The 13,243-nt window shown below is 61.3% G+C and overlaps 4 protein-coding genes across 4 annotated transcripts; 2 read left to right on the top strand and 2 right to left on the bottom strand.

Moving 5' to 3' along the window:
* Nucleotides 1-21: 21 nt before the first annotated feature.
* On the top strand, nt 22-922 carry PAN0_016d5321 (RAB small monomeric GTPase; the record flags this gene model as incomplete). Its single annotated transcript, XM_014799262.1, has 4 exons — nt 22-57; nt 157-173; nt 270-298; nt 387-922. The coding sequence occupies 4 exons, from the start codon at nt 22-24 to the stop codon at nt 920-922; spliced, it is 618 nt and encodes a 205-aa protein (XP_014654748.1).
* Nucleotides 923-1,085: 163 nt separating this feature from the next.
* Nucleotides 1,086-2,798, bottom strand: PAN0_016c5320 (microfibrillar-associated protein MFAP1, Zn finger, CCHC type protein; the record flags this gene model as incomplete). Its single annotated transcript, XM_014799261.1, has 1 exon — nt 1,086-2,798. The coding sequence occupies one exon, from the start codon at nt 2,796-2,798 to the stop codon at nt 1,086-1,088; it is 1,713 nt and encodes a 570-aa protein (XP_014654747.1).
* A 1,357-nt stretch (nt 2,799-4,155) lies between these two features.
* On the top strand, nt 4,156-5,652 carry PAN0_016d5319 (uncharacterized protein; the record flags this gene model as incomplete). The annotated part of the gene is made up of 1 exon (XM_014799260.1): nt 4,156-5,652. The coding sequence occupies one exon, from the start codon at nt 4,156-4,158 to the stop codon at nt 5,650-5,652; it is 1,497 nt and encodes a 498-aa protein (XP_014654746.1).
* Nucleotides 5,653-5,744: 92 nt separating this feature from the next.
* PAN0_016c5318 (uncharacterized protein) lies at nt 5,745-8,099 on the bottom strand (the record flags this gene model as incomplete). Its single annotated transcript, XM_014799259.1, has 1 exon — nt 5,745-8,099. One exon carries the CDS (start codon nt 8,097-8,099, stop codon nt 5,745-5,747), a length of 2,355 nt encoding a protein of 784 aa, XP_014654745.1.
* Nucleotides 8,100-13,243: the final 5,144 nt, after the last annotated feature.

Raw genomic sequence — 13,243 nt, 5'->3', positions numbered from 1 at the left:
GTCGCACCATCCTCTTTCGCCATGGCCTCCCGCAAGAAGGTCCTGCTCAAGGTCATCGTACGTATAGACGCTTGAAATCCGACCTATGCCGAAAAGGCGCCTTGTGCTGATCCTTGCTTCATCTGTATCTGCCTGCTCATCCTTGCTGTGTCTCAGATCCTGGGTGACTCTGGGTAAGTGGAGCCGGCCTACTCCTGACGCCCATGCTTCCACGACACTGGGCACTGACACCACACTTCAAACCATTCTTGCCCGATTCTCCTCTGCAGTGTCGGAAAGACATCGTTGATGAACCAGTGTAAGCATACGCCTCCGTAGCGTCCCCCCCTGCTGGACCAGCCGGCACGTGCTGACACGGCGCATTCTTGCTCCTTCTCGCGCTTTAGACGTCAACAAGCGCTTCTCGTCTGCATACAAGGCGACGATCGGAGCCGACTTCCTCACGCGCGAGGTGATGGTCGACGACCGCCTCGTCACCATGCAGCTGTGGGACACGGCGGGCCAGGAGCGATTCCAGTCGCTCGGCGTCGCCTTCTACCGCGGCGCCGACTGCTGCTGCCTCTGCTACGACGTGAACAACGCAAAGTCGTTCGAGACGCTCGACTCGTGGCGCGACGAGTTCCTCATCCAGGCCGCACCGCACGATCCCGAAAACTTCCCCTTTGTCGTGCTCGGCAACAAGATCGACGTCGAGGAGAGCAAGCGCATGGTCTCGCAGAAGCGCGCCATGACGTGGTGCCAGTCCAAGGGCAACATCCCCTACTTTGAGACGAGCGCAAAGGAGGCCATCAACGTCGAACAGGCCTTCCAGACCATCGCGCGCGCCGCCCTCCAGCAGGAGGCAGAGGCCGAGCTGTACGCCGACTACCCAGACCCGATCCGAATCGACCAGGACAACCAACAAAGCGGATGCAACTGCTAGTCCCCCTCTTCTCAACCTACCATGCCCGATACCTCTTTCTTTCGTTTCATGCACTCGGCGCGCTCACTGCCGCCTCCCTTTGCTCGCCTGTCGTCCTATCGTAATCTTTTTCCGGACCAACATGCGTGCTGAGCTCATTGCGCCGAGGTATACAGGTTGGAATTCAAGCAGCTGGTGGCGGTGAGGTATGCCGGGAGCGTTTGCGGTGCAGCTCGTCGGCGTGTTCGTCGTCGTGGCGCTTGTGTCGACGGTGCGAGTTGGACTCGTCTCGGCGCTCCCGACGGTGGCGGTGCTCCCGATGCTCGTGGTCGAATCGATGCCGTCGTTCACGATCCACTTGGTCGCCACGCCGTCGGTCATCATCGCGATGCCGTGAGCCTCGGTCGCGGTCACGCTCGTCCTGACGCTCTCGGCTCCGATCGCGGCGGTGGCTGCGATGTTCTCGGTGTTCGCGATGCTCTCGGTCGCGGTGGGATGAGGAGGATTTATGGTCTTGATCCCTTCGACTACGCGATCGCTCCTCTCCACCCTCCTCCCTATGTCTCCGCTCCGGCCTTGGACTTTGACTTCTTCGACGTTCCGACTGCGCCTCGCGCGCACTCTCCCCCCACGTCCTTGACGCCTCCACCCCATCGCCAAGGTCGGCACGATTCGCACCGCTACCCTCTGCACCACCTCGCTGGGGACAGTCCTTCTTCATGTGTGGACCGCCGCAAACAAAGCACGCACTCGCGGCATCGAGCTTCATGGCGCTCTTGGAGGTGTCCTCGTTGGCGAGGTGGGTCCACTTGCTGCGGCCCTTGGCGCCAAAGTTGCGCACCTGCATCATCTTGGGCAGCTTGCTCACGTCGACCTGACTGCTCGTCGCCTCGGTATAGTCGCGCTGCAGAATGTCCATGTCCTGGAAGAAGCTGCCCTTATGGTAGTACTTTTGCAGGAACGCAGGATTGCCTCGCTGTTCCCGCTTCTCTGCCGCTTGTTGCTTGGCGCGTTCGCGGCCCAGACGATCCTTCTCTGATTCGGGCAATGCACGGAATGCGTCGAGCTCCGCTTGCGCTTTGCGCTTCTCGTCGAGGGCTTCGCGATCGCGCTGCAGTCGTGCGAGCTCGCGTTGGCGCCACGCTTCGAATTCGGCTTCCGGATCAAGGCCATCCGTGTCGTCCACATCGGTCGCGTGCGTTTCTTGGTACTCTTTCTCCGCCAGCTGGCGCTTGATCGTGGCAGCCGCGAGATCGTGCGCCTCTTGCCGACGTTTGGCAGCCTCCTCCTCCGCCTTGGCCTCGACATCCTCCTGTGCTGCTTCTGTGTCGGCAGGTCCCGCGGCGATGGTCGTGCGCGCTCGTTTGGGAACAAAGATCGGTTTGGCAAGAGGTGGTGGAGTCGCGTCTTCCTCGCTGCTCTCGTCGTCCGTGTCGGTCTCGTACTCGGACGATTCGTCCTTCTGTGCTGGCTGAGACGGCGCACCAGGCTTGCGAAACACCGGTCTGGCCTGGGCTGGTTTGGCGTCCTCCTCGCTGGTGTCGGTCTCGTACTCGGACGAGTCGTCCTGTTCTTGCGCCCTCGTCGGTTCGGCAGCAGCATTGAGGCGCACGCTGATCTTCTTTGCGCTCGAAGACGGATCAGCAATCACAATGCCGGCCGTTCTTCGCTGGGCAGAGGACTGCAGCGCAGCTGTGCCCGAAGAAAGGTCCGAGATGCTGACGCTCGTCGGCGCTGCGGTGTGACGCGAGTCGTGATCGTCGGCGTGCTCGTCGTTGTCCGAGTCCGAGAAGTCATCGAGCGAGCCTGCGGCGCCAACGGGAGCTTTGCCTGGACGATACCTGGCGGCAGGTCGGGCCACTCTGGCCGCCGCCTTCGGCTGTGTAGCAGGCGCCATGGAGCGGCGTGGTATCGGGTGGATGTGCGGCAAGAACGGGGCCGTGGGTGGAGGAAGGGCTCAGCTTCGCGAAGCAACAGGCTTTGGAATGGGCTCGGGATTCGGGCCCCGTCGAAATTCTCGAATTTGTTAGGCCGTTCCCACTGGTCTCTTCCTTTGTTGTCGCAGACGATGTAACAATATTGCTTTCCGACCACGACCTCACCATCTCTCCTCTTTTACTCTACTTTCACGACCTCTCGCTTTGCTTCGGAGCGCCAAGCGGAGCCCGCGCTTTGTCTCCGCAAAAGCACGAATCCACGGGTGAAAGCGGCTTGCTCGGGGGAATACTTGCATGTGTATGTGGTGGAGTATGGAATCCAATGCGGCGACTGCCTGTCTGAACCGACGATGCAAACCTGAGCGTGCGCTTAGCTCGACGAGCTAGCGGCTTCAAGGGGCGAGGGAGGGCGGGACGAGGCGTTGGGCATGTTTCAGCGATTCGCCTTCCGCCGACGCCATCCACTTGCGAAAATCCGAAAGGCAGCAGACAGGCAGTGGAGCGGTATTACAAAAGAAAAAGCGTTAGCGCGTGGTGGCTGGGTTGCGGAGAGGCGGCTAAGACACGTCGGAGACTGGACTTCTGTCTCATCTCGAACGCCGCCACGAGCCCAAGACGAGAAAAAAAAACGCGGCTTCAGCTCAGCACTGCCAGACGAGAGGGCGAAATGCATGCGGAATCTAACCAGACGCGAGCTGCAGTGGCTCTACTCGACAGCGTGTCAAGCTCCCTCGCCCTTGGGCAGATGAGCAAGATGGATGCACGTTGCTGCCCTGGTCCAGACCCCGACTGCATCTCGTGCATCGCCAGGCGAGACAGGGCGCCGCCTTCCTCCGCCATGAGCTAGCCGCCTGCTGCATGTAGTCTTCCCCCTTTGCTGGATGGCGGGGGGGCTTTATCTATCGCGACATCAGCCTGGCTTGGAGTCAGTCTCGGGCTGTATGTATGGCGGCTAGCTGCAGACGGCGCACTGTGTTTCAGCCAATGTCCGCTGCGTCTGCTCTGTCAATTGCGATGCCAAGATGCACTTCGCCTTGTCCGACTTTGGTACACGCCATGACTTTCACCGGACAGCTGTCGCCGGCCCCTCGTATATAATTGGTCGAGCCTCGCAAAAGCTCCGACGTCCTTCAGGCTCCTGCCTTTCATCCCTCCTCACTCTACCATCCGGCTACCGACGACACTCAGACGCAGGACAGCTCACCGTAGCTCGATACCCGTCGCTCGTCCACGCCGTCTTAGCTTGCGGCCAACACCAGTCTGAATCGAACGCAGTTCCTTGGCACGGCAGGTTCCGTCCAAGGACAGCCGAGCACGATGGCCAACCTGGCGTCGCATATGACGCCGCGCATGGACGATCGCCCCGCATTCGTTGCGCGGCCGGGCGAGCCCGAGGACGTGCAAGAATTCCCCGACGTTTCGGGCATCTCGACCAAGATCTACCACCATCTTGGCGTCGACACGCCCTTCGACCCGCAGCACCGTCTGGTCACCTCGTACATCCTCCCCATCCCTGCGCTGTCGATCTTCCGCATTGTGGTGACGATCTACATGCTCTTTACCGCGTTTGTCACTGCGGTGCAGGAGGGGATCGGGACCATCACGTACTTCACCAGTCTGAGCTACTGGGGTGACTGCGCGTACTTTTTCGTGTCGGCGATCCACACGTGTACGTTCTGGTACTCGCTATCGCGATGGAACAAGGCAAGGCTCGCCAGCCGTGGACAGGGGGCGGGGCGGATCGAGATGCTCGAAAAGGCGTATCCGCGCAACGGCGTGGGGCGCATCGATGTAGCGCGCAGCAAGGCGGCCATCGACGCCTTTGGCACCCAGCTGCACCACAGCATCGAGTCGGAACTCGCCTACTCGCGACGCACCGAGTTCGAGATCGGTAGCAGGTACCCAAGGTCGTGGCTCAGCAAGTCGTTCTCGAGGCCGCTTCAGGTTTGTCATACGCTGCTCGTGTCGACGGTCTCGTCGTACCCGCTCGTTGTCATGGTCATCTTCTGGACCGTACTCAAGGGTCCTGCTCCGCTCGGAGACTCGTACTCGGCTTTTGCGAATATCGGCAAGCATACGCTCAACTGGGCACTGACGATGCTCGATCTGGTCGTGCTCTCGCGCACGCCCCTGCGGCCCTGGTGGCATCTCGTGCCCATCCTCGCCTTCCTCGGCCTCTACCTGGGCATCGTCGATATCACCTTCAAGAGGTATGGCGTGTGGGTGTACGGCTTCTTCAACGTGCAGCAGTTTGGTGTGCCGTTGGTGGTGTTCTTCTGCCTCCTGCTCGCCGTGTTTGCAGTCGTGTCGCTGCTCATCACGCAGCTGCTGATGCTCTTGCGCGAAGTCGTGGCTGCAAAGGTGCAGAAGAGTGGCGGGTGGGGAAGTGCCAAGGCTGTGGGTGTGCCCGATGATGCCTGCATCCCCACCCGTCGTGGTCCAGGACCCCTGGGTGGAGGCGGAAAGAGGACCAAGCCCGGCCACGATATCATCCACCTCCGTGGCAGATTCCCCTCAAACGCTCTCGTGGGAGATAGGTCTAGCGGTATCGTGGTCGACGATGTCCAGATCCACGCTCTCTCGATGGTGGGCTCGGAACTCAATGTGGACGAAGTCAAGACGCCCATTTCGCGCTCCACGCGCCCGTCGATTCGGTTCGAGGGCGATGATCACGCCCTGGCACCTTCGCGCAGCAGAAGCCGCCAGGCCGACCTGCCCAATGCAGACGCCTCGTCGAGCGAAGCTCACCTCTTCCGACTGATCAACTGGCGCGCCGAGGAAAACCCCTTTGCCTCCAACGATCGCATCCTCTAAACACGCTCCTCCTCAGCTTTTTAGTCACCCCCCTTTGTGCATGTCTTTTGCTGTTCCCATTTGTGCAAAATTTGATACCATTCCTCCTATTCCTATAACGAGCGAAGAAAGCCGTCGAAGACATCAAAGAACAGCCTCGACTCGTAGATCGGCGTCACCGCGAGGATTTGGTCGCGGTACAGACCGAGGGGCGAATCGGGCGCGAGCGGGCCGAGCGACTCGACCTCGTCTCCATCCTCGCCTGCATCGTCCTGATCGTCTTCCTGCTTGATGCGTGGTTGGTGGATGCGCGCGGCTCGTTTCCGTTCGAATGCTTCTTGCAAAAGCTGCTCCACCAGCTGGCGTGCTTGTCGGGCCCACGGCTTGAACGGCGCAAGCCTATGGTGCGCCGCCTCGGCCGCGGGTGTCCACAGCAGCAGACGTGCGGTCTTGACCGCCTCGCGCACCGCGGTCCACTCCTCGCCCGCATTGGCATCATTGTGCTCCGCCCTGCGCACGAGGTGGATGGCAAGCACGAGCGTCGCGTCTACCTTGGCTGCTGCGACCACAGGCTGGAAGATGGACAGCTCGACATCGGGCGTGGCGGCGATCTTGTGCAGCTGCGCCAGCGCCTCGGTGCACGAGTCGACGAGCGTGGCGCGCGAGGCGGCGAGCGACGAGTTGGCCTCGAGCACGCCGAGGTGCGGCCGCAGCAGTCGGATGCGTGTCCAGTGGTGGATGAGCAGCGAAAAGTGGCTGAGCATGGCGCGGCCCGCAGCGACCTGGTCGCGGATTCGTGCCAGGTGTGCGTCCGCCACCGCATTCCACTCGCCGACGAGCGGCAACAGCTCCGACTCGTGCAAGTGCTCCGTGCGGCGTCGTTGCCGCAGCATAAACGCCGTCGACGCTGCAAGGAACTGGAAAAAGTGCGTCGAGAGAGAGCCGAGCGTTGCGCCCGTTGGCAGCTCGGCGGTCTCGCCGTCCGAAAGATGCGCCTCGTCAATCGCGCCCAGCGCCGTGGTCCACGCCGTATCGTCCAGAGCTTCGCCCAGCGGAGGCGCGGGCGTGACGAGCTCGAGGTGCCAGGTGAGCGACGTCCACAGCATGCGCGCCGCCTCGCGCACCAGATGCGTGCGGTCCGGTAGGTTGGTCTGCACCAGCTCGCGGCTGCGAATCGCCGCGCCCGTCTCGGCGTGTGCGCGGATCGCCGCCAACACCCGCTGTTCCTCGCTGAGCGCAAACACCTCGCCGCCCTCAAACTGTGCCTTGCGCATGGCGATGACTGCGCCCGTGCGGATGGTCGCATCGTCCTCTTCGGGCGTCGACTGCCAGCGCTGGACATCGTCGTGCGCCGATCCGAGCTGGTGCATACATATCGCCTTGGCGCCGTCGAACGAGCTCTTGAGATGCTGCACCGCCACACGGAAGCGGCCGCGGCGCAGCTCGTAGAGGTAGAAGAGAAACTGCGTGCACACCGTGTTGAGGTTGGGCTCGTGCATAAAGGTGCTCATGGCGAGCAGCGCCTGGCAGGTGGCGTGCCAGCGGTCGGTCATCTCGGGCACCTGCTCGAGCGTAAGCGCGATGCCCTCGCTGATGACTTGCTCGCCCGGCTTGCAGTCGATGGCTGCGACCATGAGTTCGAAGAGCAGCGCGAGGAACGTCAGGTCCACATCGGGCTCGTCGACCTGGCCCGAGCGCCAGTCGGCGATGTCGCCACGCAGATTGATGAGCTGGATGCGGATGAGGCGCCAGCTGATGCCGAGCGGCGACTTGCTCTCGAAGGTGCGCAGGCTGTCGAGCAGCACATTCACCACGTGGTCGTTAGGCAGCAAGCCGAGGATGAGCTTGGTGCGCTCGTGCGTCGGCTCGGCAGCAAAGGGAAACAGGTTGCCCGCCTCGAGCGAGCCGATGGCGCCCGCAGCGTCCTTGGCGGCGGCGTTGCCGTTGGTCGCGGCCGCAGCTGGGCCGAGCAGCGTTTCTGTGAGGCTCGGATCGAGGGCGACGCGCTCGGCTCCTGCTGCAGCAGCATCCTGCACGGCGCCACTGCCGTTGATCGCGGTAGGATCGAGAAGCCCCGCTGCGTGGTACTGGTCGGCGAGGTGGGCGGGAGTCGGGTCGGCGTGCCTCATCTCGCGCGTGATGCGGTCGAGCACGGCGCGTGCCTGTGGATCTTGCAATCCCAGCAGCCCCGCTTCCGCAGTGGGCTGCGCTGCGACATCGGCGACATCGTACCCCTGCTGCGCGAGGTAGTCGGGCCCAAGATAGTGCTGGAGCGTTTCTGGGTCTGCCTCGTCGGCAAACACGCAGCGGTCGGCTGGGATCCTGCGTCGCTGACACGGCCCACACAGCGGCCGCACCTTGTCGCACTTGACCTTGCGCGCCTTGCACTGCAGACACGTGTTGACCTTGCGCCTCTTGTTGGCCGGCAGATCATCCTCGGATGGATGTGGATGATATAGGCCCGACATGGCGTCGTTGATCCCTCACTCGAGTGTATGCTATATTGCCAATGTGAGCGTCGCGCCTCGAGACGCACAGTGCGTGCAGCGACTGCCGCCACCTCGCGCGCACTGTGGTCGGGAAGCAGGCCGAAGTGGTTGACTTGGCGAGCTGTGCTGTATATGCAGCGCTGCGCGATCGCGAATCTCGGCTTTGAATGCTGGTGCTGCGCAAATATGGAAGACGACTACCAACCAACGTCGGCCGACTGTTCGGCCGGAGTTGCCGATTGTGGATGGACAAGGCCTTTCGCAAATCACCAAAAAAAGGAACGGTGTGACTGGTGGGGTCTCCTCGTCACCACTTCCTAGGCAGAACCCTGAAGCCGCATGTGGAGACGCGACGCGCCGGCTCCACCCTGCCAAATGCTATACCGGCCGAAAGATCGCACGAGAATAGGTCTAACAGCGTGAAAAATTGCTCACCCCCTTTGAGGTTCACATTCGAGCCGCCCCGCATGCTGTGCACTGATGACACACGGAGCGACCGGGTGCTACGATCTACGGCTCGGTGCTTTGGGTACTTGGCTATGACGAGCGGAGCGAAGACAATAGGACTGCTAGGCCGAGGATGCCGTGCGCCAAGCGGGGGAAGGCTAACCCTGACTCAAGCCACACTTTGGATTGGACGGGCTGACGGCCTAGACCCCGGGGCCGTTGTTGCAGCCTTGGAGCCGAGCCGGGGCGCTCGCCAAAACATGGCGGGGCCCGCGACCGGGTGTGTCCGGCGCTGTTGCAATGCGCCACACGACGGCTCAAACCTGCCGCCTCGACGCTTTGACGAGCGAGCTTCACACAGACCGTTGGGACCGGGTCCGGAGAAACCTGGATGTGCTTATGAGGCCAAGGGCGGCGTAACGGCGATGAGGCGCTTAGGTGGGCGACGCATGATCCGAAACTCCGCCGTGTCACCGGACCCGGCCAATCGCGTTGCACTCGTTGCACTCCCAGCCTTGCCTCTGGGCGCGGCATCGGGGTACACTAGTCGGTTGAACAGGCGCGCGCGAGTCGAAAGCTCGCTGCTCTCGTTCCATGCAGGTCCAGCTGCACAGCGGCCAGTTGCCGCGCTGCATGCTGTACGCCAGGCACAAGCCTCCTGTCGTGCCAGTGCCCGAATGCGACGCCTTGGTGGGCTAATGAGTGTGACATGAGGGTACCTTGTACCGGAACGTCTGAGCATGGAGCGGGAGAGCTCGGGCGCTGATACACAGGAGGAGACACGGGGCGGTAAAGCGACCCAGCGGACGTCGAAATCGTGCCTGCTCTAGCGACGGGCCAAAAGATTGAAGCGATGGCATAGATAGCTAGGCAGCATGCCGTCTGCCATCGATCCGTAGAGACTAGGGCCTGCCTGTCTCGTCAATGACTCGACCTTCCGCGAGCAGGTTGAGAGACGGACAAGACGGAGGCATCCGGAAGAGTGAGTCGGGGATCGCAGACGCCGGCTTTGGTAGCAGAGCAAAGCCCGATGGAATTCAGATGCGTCCCGTCTCCACCCTCGCCAGGCAGAAACGGCGAAATGGCCGCAAGCGGGAGGTTGAGTGAGCAGGCAGGGGACGGCAGCCTGTCAATGCACGACTGCCAGCCCCGTTGGAGCGGTAGCGCATGCGCCTTTTCGAAGATGCTTGGCAACAGCCGAAGCGTTTGACGTTGCCAGCCAGCTGTGCCTACCTCTAGCCGAGCGCCGATGGAAAGCCGATGCTTGTGCAGTACAACACGCGCGCGCGCTTGTTCCACCGGAACTTCACCCAAAAGCCTGATAGCACCTTGATCGCCATGTCACTGTGCTTGTCGCAATTGCTTCCGTCGACACCGAATCCCATGCAGTTCCGTCGACACCGAATCCCATGCAGGAGAGATTAGGTCCATTGCAGTGCTGCAAGAACCGACTTTTTTGCCTAGCGGTTTCCTGGCCGGAGAAAAAGAAAGAAAAAAACCGGCGCCGGCGACCAAGACGGAGCAAAAACGGGGCGAAAATAGAAAACAATGCAAGTCGGCATGGCTCGCCAAGTCGTAAATTTTGAGCTTTGCATGAAAAGTGGTCTTTAGAGTGGTGCCATTGTGTGAGTGGTTGCGCCTCTCTCGGCTGCCAAGCCAGCGCCATTGGCTGACTGAGGCTTCGAGGGAGGACCCTTTTCTTGGTTCGAAAATCCCACCGCAGGAAGCCCCAAGATTCGACGTCCGGCTGGTACAGCAAGCACAGCAAGAGCGTCGAGATTTTGCACGATGACCAGAAGCCAGGCACCAACTGTCGACGATAGATCAAGTCGCTGCACGTTGGTGATGCAAGCATCGGCGCAGCGTCTGCCGAAACAGCTGGTGATTGAAAAAAAAAACGATCGGTTGCAGCTGCAGCCCTGGCAAAGGGTGCTCAATGCTCCCAGCGAAAAACGTGCTTGCTCTCCGCTCGCGGCTGAGTTGCAAATGTACATCTTCAGACGTCTGGGGGTGCGGTCTGCGGTTCAATTTGCTTGTAGGGGTTTCCGATTCGGTACCGACACGACGGATAGGAGCAGCAATCGGTTCGAAACAGCTGTTGAAGAAACAACGGAATTCGGCATTTCGGCCCACGTCCGCGCCCGCATTCCATGCACCTCTCTGAGCGTCTCAAGTGAGAGCGGTGTTGGATTTCGTGAGCGAATCGGAAAGACGGGCCAGACTTTCGGCACGAGTGGATACACCCTTGCATCGGTTTCAAGTCAGCTCTACCGAGATACCTCAGCCGAGCTTTGCTAGGCACGCACCGACAGCGGCCATTTGGCCGGGCATGCTCATCCTGACCAGCCGGAAGAAACACCGTCGCAGTTGTTTGTCCGTGCGATCGGTCAACAGCAGCTCCGCACGAGCTGGACAGATCTTCGCTGAAGGCGGCCTCCGCATAGCTGCGTTAGCGCTAATGTCGGATAAGCGAGGTGGCAGGAAAGCAAAGCGATCGGTGCAGGGCGCACTCTTGCTGGCGTCGGAGTAAAGCATCCGGGCCGAGTGCCGATCACACGCAAGTCGAGCCGCGGAATCGAGCTGTATTGCGTGGAAGGAAGCGGGCTGCAGCCGAGGGCCTGGCCAGGCTGCGACGAGGCTCGCTTGGCAAGATGATGGCCTCGTTGACAATGCACACCTGCCGGCTGGGTTGGAATTGTTTGGCGTGTGGCTCGCAGCTGCGTCTGTGTGCATTGCCATCGGACCATTGCGCCGTGCTGCTGGCACCGCGTGTGATTCGAGGCGAGTGCGAGCATGTCTGTGATCAGGGGCAGCTGGGCTGCAGATGGCTGTTTGTAGCACGGATCACTTTTGCATGCATGAACCCAACATCCTCCACCAGTCATACTCACCGCCACGAGGCGCGCCTTTGGAACAAGCTTTCGAGCTTGACGGGGCAGGGACAATAGCGACGGCCGACGTTGCGCCTTGGCTGCAGTCATGCACCCACCGACGAGATGAAACTTGCTCGAAAGCGCGCAGAGTGGCCGTCGCCCAAAGCCGAAGCAGGGTAGCTGCATTGTGTCTTGTGTTGAAAGCATAAGTTATTAATAATGCTAGGCTGCAGTGCCTGGGCGTGACGCGTGCAGAGGCGGCCTCTCGACAAGGCACCTGCTGGCCAGTTTAGCGTTAGAGTTGGACGGGCTGCAGGGCGTCAAGGACGCTCGACACCCGCCCTGCTTGATCTCGACGATATGAGGGCGCGATTGCGTCGATACGGAGGTCTTGCGTCTCCCAGACAGTACCGCCGTCTGATAGGGTGCTCGCATGATTGCTGCCCCGCCTCGGCCGTCTGGCATTCGTGCGTTCTTGCAGTCGGGCGCCAACCGCCGTAATGAAATTTATTACCCGCTGCGATTTCACCTTATTCTTTTTCTTCTTCTATTGTTTTCGTATCTAGGCGCGCAGAGGCGAGGACGTAGAGCTCGGTCATCGGCGGCTGGCGAGCTGCACGTTGACTCCACCCTCACGTAGGAACCGACAGCCTGTGCGACAGCGCTCGCATGCACCTCCATGCACGAGATGAAGCCTTGCGCCCTTTTTTGTTTTTTTGACGAAAAAGTAATCTTTTTTTGAAAATCAGTGAAACAAAGCATCCTAGGGCCGAAGCGTGGTTCCGTGCGATCCGATCGCCTGCACCCGCTCCTGGCAGCCGACATGCTCTGACGCACGCGGATCCACACTCTACTTGAGCGCCGGTCGTATGCCTGGCGGTCGGCACAAATCCGTGACCGCTGTCCGCTGCTCGAGCGGGATTGCGAGTTGAGCGGTGCCTGAGCTCGCTGCGTGTCGGATGAGCTGGCGCTTCGATCCGTTCTGAGAGCTGGGGCTGCACTTGTGCTTTGGGCGGTGATCCCAAAAAGAAAAAAAGTACAGCGCGAATCTCGTTCGAGTCGGCTTCTATTTTTTCGGGCCATCCGCGAGGCCGTTTCGCCGCAATCCCCCCGCGGCTGCGTAGCTGTGCTGTGATGTAACGTCGCCCCCGCCCCGCCCCGCCCCGCCGTGCCGCGTTGAGCGGTCCTGGGCCCGTCCGTGCCCAAAGCCGTGCCGCAAGTTGGCAGGGCAGATTGGAGCGCCGAAAGGCTTTGACACCCTGGATTCGAGCACCGCTGCGGCTTCGGCTCCTGGCTCGCGCGCTCGCAGCCTTTGTTGCCTCCGCAATCTCGCCATTTTGGCCCAGATTTACAGTGCCGCCTCGCCTCGCCTCGCCTCGCCTCGCCTCGCTTCCGTCTCGGTCTCGGTCGCGGTCTCGGTCTCGTGCCCTCTGCCCAGCCCTGGCTCTCGCCCTGCCCTTTTGGCCAGCCTTTGCCAGCCCTTGTCTGCCTTTGTCTGTCCCTCGGACGACTTTAAGGCGGTCCGACTCTAGGCCTTGTCAAACTCGCTTTTCACCGACGCCTCCGTGTTCCGCACCCGCACCCGCTCCCCTCGACCGTACGACCCCGAAGGGCCTCTTCATTCCGTTGCCCTCCCCCTCCTTCCCTCCCACCATCTTCCAATTCTGGGTGCGACTCCCTTCCTCCCTCCCTCCCTCCCTTGCTGCCTCCCTCTCTACAGTGCCTCCATTTCTCCAGCGTCATCGGCTTAGCGCGGCACCCTCTCGCTTCGCTCCATCTCGTCTGAGCCCTGCAGCCCCCCCC

Source organism: Moesziomyces antarcticus, assembly GCF_000747765.1.
Source record: "Moesziomyces antarcticus DNA, scaffold: scaffold_v10016, strain JCM 10317, whole genome shotgun sequence".
Classification (NCBI taxonomy): Eukaryota; Fungi; Basidiomycota; class Ustilaginomycetes; order Ustilaginales; family Ustilaginaceae; genus Moesziomyces; species Moesziomyces antarcticus.
This window is presented reverse-complemented; position numbering and strand designations above follow the sequence as displayed.